The sequence below is a fragment of the Lactuca virosa genome, chromosome 8 (genome assembly GCF_052849685.1).
Source record: "Lactuca virosa cultivar CGN04683 chromosome 8, Lactuca_virosa_CGN04683_v6, whole genome shotgun sequence".
Taxonomy (NCBI): domain Eukaryota; kingdom Viridiplantae; phylum Streptophyta; class Magnoliopsida; order Asterales; family Asteraceae; genus Lactuca; species Lactuca virosa.
The window spans coordinates 28,360,462-28,367,506 of NC_136433.1; the positions used below are offsets into that span (position 1 = coordinate 28,360,462).

The 7,045-nt window shown below is 32.5% G+C and overlaps 1 protein-coding gene across 1 annotated transcript; it reads left to right on the forward strand.

Annotated features, from left to right (window-relative positions):
• Nucleotides 1-270: 270 nt before the first annotated feature.
• On the forward strand, nucleotides 271-3,486 carry LOC145134716 (syntaxin-81-like). Its single transcript, XM_079069555.1, has 8 exons — nucleotides 271-640; nucleotides 1,655-1,756; nucleotides 1,870-1,953; nucleotides 2,054-2,158; nucleotides 2,386-2,529; nucleotides 2,610-2,849; nucleotides 2,924-3,055; nucleotides 3,158-3,486. The coding sequence occupies exons 2-8, from the start codon at nucleotides 1,679-1,681 to the stop codon at nucleotides 3,302-3,304; spliced, it is 930 nt and encodes a 309-aa protein (XP_078925681.1). The 5' UTR covers nucleotides 271-640; nucleotides 1,655-1,678; the 3' UTR covers nucleotides 3,305-3,486.
• The last annotated feature ends 3,559 nt before the right edge of the window (nucleotides 3,487-7,045 follow it).

Sequence of the window (7,045 nt, forward strand, 5' to 3'; positions counted from 1 at the left end):
GTAATTATAGAAATTGATTTCAAAGTTCAGTAGCGTTTTGTTAAAAGCTACATGAAGTAGCTTTTAGATTTGAAGCGTTTTGTTTAAACTAAAAGCTAAATGCTCATACCACCAAACGAAACTTTTTGTTTAAACTATAGCGTTTTGTTAAAAGCTAAAAGCTAGAAGCTCTCAAACGCTTTTAAAAGCTCCATGCCAAACACCTTATTTTTTTCTTAAAAAAAAAACGACCAGCAACTTAGAGTTAATTTTAAAACTAAACATACTTTAGGACAAATTTGTGTAATTTATCCAATCCTTTACTTCCCTTTCCAGCGATCGGTGCTGTTTCTCCTAACCTTTTCTTCACCGTCGAATCCATTTCCTTCTTCAATCTGCTTCCACAATCAGTTCCTGATTTCGAACTGCAACAATCGATTTTAGGGGTAAACAAATCAAGATTAGAAGGGAGAGGCACAAAAAGGAGGAGAACGCTGTTCATCGTCTTGTTTTGTATTCCATCACGCCTCCCTGAAATCAATCCCAAATTCGACATCCAGAATTCGAAGCTTCTTGAGTTGATCAATAAATTGATGTTTTTTCTGTGATTGACTTCACTGATCAAGATTCCGACTTCCAGAATTTGACATCAAACTCGCTAGTAAGTAATTTCAAATTATTGTTTCTAGTACCTGTTGCTGAAGCAATTTATCTCTAGGACTTAGAGTTTTTGCTTGATAATTGTGATAATCTTGTTGGTGGTACATTTGATTTTGGTATGTTTATCTTTAAGCCCTAAATCGGGTTTATTTGTTCAACTATCATAGGATCGTCGTTCTACCTATCCGTCACCATAAACGCCCAAAAATTACTCTCATCGAAGAACATCACATATCCCACCCATACCGTGGATTCGTTAGAAATGAGTGTTTTTATTTCGTTTTTCTAGGATGTACATTTTAAATTTGTTTCTTTTACCTTTTTAATGTCTGCCAACTTCTGGACAAGTTGTTCTTGAAATTCTACATTTTGGGGCTTTTTTTTGCGTGCTCAAATTCGTTATCAAGTTAAATAATCAGGACTTTGATGAATTACTTTGATTCTGGTATTCTATTATAAACTTATATCGCTATGGATTTTTTTCCAGTCAATTTTTCTTATGAAATGTCTTCCTGTCTATAGTAGTTTGATGAGCCAGTATTCTTTCTCCTTCACCTTCAGATTGCCTTTTTAATTTGGTTACTATGTTGGCCCTAATCTTCATAAAGCACTAAGATCTAAGAGTGTCTACATAGGTTGTAGAGAACCAAGCATTTGAAAGCCACAAAGTTGTCATCCTTCTGTGTTTCCATTGTTGACCATTGTTCATACATAAACACTAAAAGTAAAACACATGATGTCCAGATTTTGCTCTGTTTTTGAGCTCCCTTTACCTTAATGCTAAAGGTAACATTTATTTTAGAAACTTCTGTATATTAATATTTACAACCAGAAAGTGGGAGGTTGTGGAATTTAGAATCTTTTGATTATATCATGAAATACTAATTATTTGTCTTATGCATACTACTTTATTTTTTTTTTCTATTATCTGTGACCCTCTAAAAAGGTTGGTACATTTTTTTTTTTTTTTAAAGTTTTAACACTATTTCTTTTATATGAATTTTTTTTTTAAAAGGTGAGTTCTAGTGGATGTTAAAGCATGGCTAAGATCAGAGACCGAACTGAAGACTTTAAAGATGCTGTCAACAGGGGAGCTTTATCTTTGGGATTTAACGAGGTTTCTTCTCATTTCCTATATTGACCTTGTTTGACTTTGACAAATCTTTATGCTATTTGACCATTATTTTCTTTAATGATTTTCTGATGTGTAAGTGTAATTATTATCAACAGGCCAAAAGGGCAGCTCTAATGGCATCTTTCATCATGCACAAACCTCGTGAAAGATCACCTTTCACCAAAGCTGCATTAAAAACAGTACACACAGATCTTTACTACCATATACAAACATATTGTTTCTTGTATAATCTCCTAAAATATAAAAAAAAAATGTTATTTTCTTTACTTTATTTTTCAGCTAGAAAGCATTGGGACTCTAGAACAGTTCTTGATAAAGCATAGAAAGGATTATGTAGATCCTCATCGTACCACAGAAGAGGAAAGAGACAGCATTGAACATGAAGTAAGACTCTAAAAAAATATATCTTTGATCCAAGGGCAAAATGGTCATTTTCAAAAAAGGTTAACAGCTAGGTTGTTAACTTAAATGCACACGAACCAAAATCGTTAAATAAGGACCAATTTTGCAAAAGAGAACTTTTTTGGGACCAAATTTGATAAATTCAGCTAAACCCAGGGACCAAAAATGTAATTTACTCGAGTCTTACAATAACATAACTTTTTTTACAGGTTAGTGTTTTTGTAAAAGCTTGTAAAGAACAAATTGACATTCTGAAAAGCAGCATAACTGATGAAGAAGCAAATGCAAAAGGTTGGCTTGGAATTAGGGGTGACAATGCTAATGCAGATACTGTTGCACACAAACATGGAGTGGTATGTTTAATTTATTTTTTATTTTATAATAATGTTTTCTTTTTTATGTTTTTTTGTTTTTATTTTTTTTTGAATTATAGGTTTTGATTTTAAGTGAAAGTCTTCATTCAGTGACATCACAGTTTGATCAACTGAGAGCTATACGTTTTCAAGAAGCTATTAATCGAGCCATGCCAAGAAGAAAACCAAAACCAAAGCGGGCCCCACTTGAAAAAACAGAAACAACAAGTTCATCAGAGACGAGGGACCAAAGTGAAATTACAACTGAACCCATGAAAGTTCAACAGCAAGTTTTAGATGACGAAACACGTGCTCTTCAGGTATATATTAATTATTCCCCACTATATTTGTGTGGATTGTTAAAGTATGGAAAATGACGATACTACCCTTGTAGGTGGAGTTATCGAGTCTTCTTGATGCTGCACGTGACACCGAAACAAAGATGGTAGAGATGTCAGCATTGAATCATCTCATGTCGACACATGTCTTGCAACAGGCTCAACAAATTGAGTATTTGTATGATCAGGTCAGAAAATAAATAGCAACATACTTTACTTTTTTTTTTTTTTTTTTTTTTTCATTTATTTACCATAATAGTTAAACACTTACATTTATTTATTTATTATAGGCGGTTGAAGCAACAAAGAATGTTGAGATGGGTAACAAGGAACTAAGTCAAGCCATAGAGAGGAACAGCAGTAGCAGAGTTATTCTGTTGCTTTTCATTGCTGTTTTTACTTTTACTATTCTTTTTCTTGACTGGTATGATAATTAATACTTACCAATTATGTTTTTTTTTTCAAGAGCGAAAAATGAGTTGATTGGTTTTAGTTATAAGGATGTTGGTTTTTTATTTTGTTATAAGTTATATTTCAGTAGCATTCATGAATAATGTAAAATTATTATTATATTTCAATGAGGAAGGAGGGCAAAAAGGGACAGTGTTGTTACTTGTTAGTTACTCCTTGCAAGTTTAATGTCCTGTTGGTTTTATTATAATTATGTGTTTTACAAAATGCATAGTGTCAAACTAAAATAATATAAAATTTCGCTACCATGTTAACTGAAATGAAATATACATATGTTGCATTCAGAAATGACCAAAAAAATAAAAAATGTAAGGATATAATATCAAATAATCACTTCCATCTTCAATCATCTATTTCGTAAAAAATAATGTTTAAATTTTTTGCTTTTTCAGTACATCATATTTCAGTAATCAAAGACATACTTTTGGCTTTGTGATCGTTGAAACTATGGTCGTGAATATGATCTTCCTATTGTGGTCGTTTTTGTGATCACCTTGTAACTAAATCATATTAGTGTCCATTTGGTTGTGTACTTTTATCCAACTAGTTATGTCATTACTTTCATGAAACGACAATTGTATGATTCATTTTGATGCTTTAGTTGTTTTTATAATTTCTTGAATTCAGGTTTGTTTTATTTAAAAATCATGAATCTTGAAAATATTGATATCATTTATCTGCAATAGTCTAACTCTAATTGAAATATTTTAATCTTCTTAACATTTGTTGTTCATGAAAATAGTAAACATGAATAAACATGCCAATCTTATTTTTAATCAAACCATTAGTGCCTCATTTTCCTTGCGCGCATCGGTATTTTTGTCTTTTCAGATCTTATATACATGAGTGAGTATGGCTCAACATCGGGTATAACTAAACGTTTCTTACTTCATCCTCTTTCAAACATTTCCATTGCGCAAAGAAACCCTAATCCTCTACAATGTAAGTGACGATGGTGAGCTAGATGATTAGGAAAGAATGGGAGGATTATGATCTCGAAAGTTCATATGCTAATACTCTATCATTTCCCATACTCTGTTGATCATCCATCAATATTTCCCCAACAACTAATTTTTTTTACAACTAATGATCTATCTATGTTTAGCATACAATTGCACCATGAGGGGACTTTACTGACTTTCCAAGCCGTAAATACATCAAGGGTAAGATAACATACATTGGCGCCATCAACATTGACTTGTTTTCAGTACATGATATAGATGAGATGATGGAAATTCTAGATTGCATGGAAGAAGGTAAATTTATTTATTATCACTTCAAACGACCCATCTGGGATTTAGACTTTGGTTTGTATGCATTGGCTAGTGAAGAAGATATAATCCACTTTATCTCATATGTATCTTAACACAAGTTGATAGAAGTGTACACAGAGTTCTAGAAAACCAAATTGCATACATATAAGATGTCCCAAAACACTGCAAAGTTAAAAGATACAAGAAATTCCAGAGGCCCTTTGTTCTAGAAGGTTGTACTTGACATGGACTGACTCAACTACATTGGATGGTCCTAATGAAGAAGCCCCTATTTCAGAGCATGTTGAAAATGTTAACCAACCCCCTATTGCATTAAATGGAACAAGCTTTGACCAACCCCATGTTACATTGAGTGAAAGTTTGGTTTAATCAAATATTGTAATAGGTGAACCAATCCTTACACTCAACTCAATCTCTATTTATATACCAACTATGGGAAGTTATGTTAATGAACCAATGGTAGGAAGCTCAAATGTTAGTGAACACTGGGTTGATACATTTAAGTGGTTTGAACCTATTGTTAAACCTCATGTGGAACCCAATGTTTACCCTCCTGTGGAACCTAATGTTGAGCCTCCCGTGGAACCTAATGTTCAACCTCACATGGAACCTAATTTTGAGACTCATGTGGAAGATGTAAGTGGTGGAGAGGTTATTGACACTGTAGATAGTGAGGATATTGAAGACAATACAAATAGTGATTTCATAGTTGATGAGGATAACGTGTTAGATGACCCTAATGTTGATATGAAGGACTTTCACCTTAACATTGACAAAGAGGCTGAGTGGGTTAGAAATGTGCAACATCAACTACTGTCCCACAGTTCAATAATGTAATGAAAAAACTAAGGAAACTAAGCAATGAAACATATGAGCGAGTTAAGGCTATTCTACCTAAGCATTGGTACACATCCTACTTCTCAGGTATGGAATCTTTCGTGATAAGTTTTATCACTTGCTTGGAGTTTATTAGGGAGTGCATCATGAGGAAACTTGTCATTGTTCAAAAGGAAATAGACAAAGCTAATGGGCCGTTAACTCATACAACCACCAAGACCCTTGAAAAATATAAAATAAAGCAGGAGAGTGTAGGGCAGTGTTTTCTGGTAATGGGAAGTACCATGTTTCAGGTCAATGTATGGATCAGTGTGTGGTTGATATGGGAAAACAAACATGTTCATATAGGAAATGACAGACATGCCATGCAAGCACACCATTGCAGCTATATGGGATATGAGTCTTAATAATGAGGATACTAGCTGAGACATAGGTTCACCCTACATACTGGCTGAAGACTTGGAAAGAAATATATGTATTAAAAGTTGAACAATTAACGAGAGGTTGATTGATAGAGGCCCTATTAGCAAGCCAAAACATAAGAGAAGAATATCTCCAACAAAAGATGATGTTGATAGAGGCCCCATGATTTGAAACTTTTAAGTTATGTTAATATTTTGTTAGGCATTAATTGCCTTGATACTTTTTTGTTGTGTTTGGTTGTTTGCTACATTATGTTTAGGTTTAAGTAGTTGTATCAAGTTGTGTGTATGGCTTAAAACTTTGTTGCTATTTTGAATGTTTGTGCTATTTAATGGTAAATGGTCATGTGAGCCTTCAAACTTTGTTGCTATTTTTTATGTTAAGGTTTTTTACGGTATATTGCATCTGTTACATGAAAATGGTTATATACACCTTTTAGAACACAATGTTCACAACAGATAGAGTTGCACAAAATAAGCACATAATCATTACATTTGAAGGTTCTTACATACCCATCCAATACATATACCAAAATACTAACAATTTCATTACCAAAAGACTAACAACTTTATTATTAAAAGACTAAGACCATCTCCAACACACTTCGATCCATCCCCCCCCCCCCCCCTAAAAAAATAGAGTGAAAAATGGGGTACATAATGTGTTATCTCCAACCCTACTCAACTTTTTATCCCAAAAAGTATATTCCTAGTATATGCCAATCTTCCAACTTACATAGATTGTCAAACACACCCCTTTTATCAATTTGGTTTTAACAAATATATAATATATATATTTTTTTCATTACAATAAAATAATAATTGGACTTTTATGAAGAAACACATAGCTCGCACAAGCGACCTTCACAACTTAAACCTACTAAACATTCTTAATAATTAATAATAGAAATGATAATAAATGTTGAAACTATAAAACAAACACCTAATAAGAAATATCAATGCCAAGATTGTTAAAATGTGTATTTTTTTTAGTTATTCACTAATCTTGGTTTTTATTTTATAATAAATGTCATATTAATGCAAAATATTCATTTGAAAATTACACAAACTCTTGATCTTTCAAGTAATTAACCAAAAATACTCGGGTTTTTTTTTTAACTTAATTAAATCATTCACTTTAACCTCCTTAATTTGATTTATTTAATACATTAAA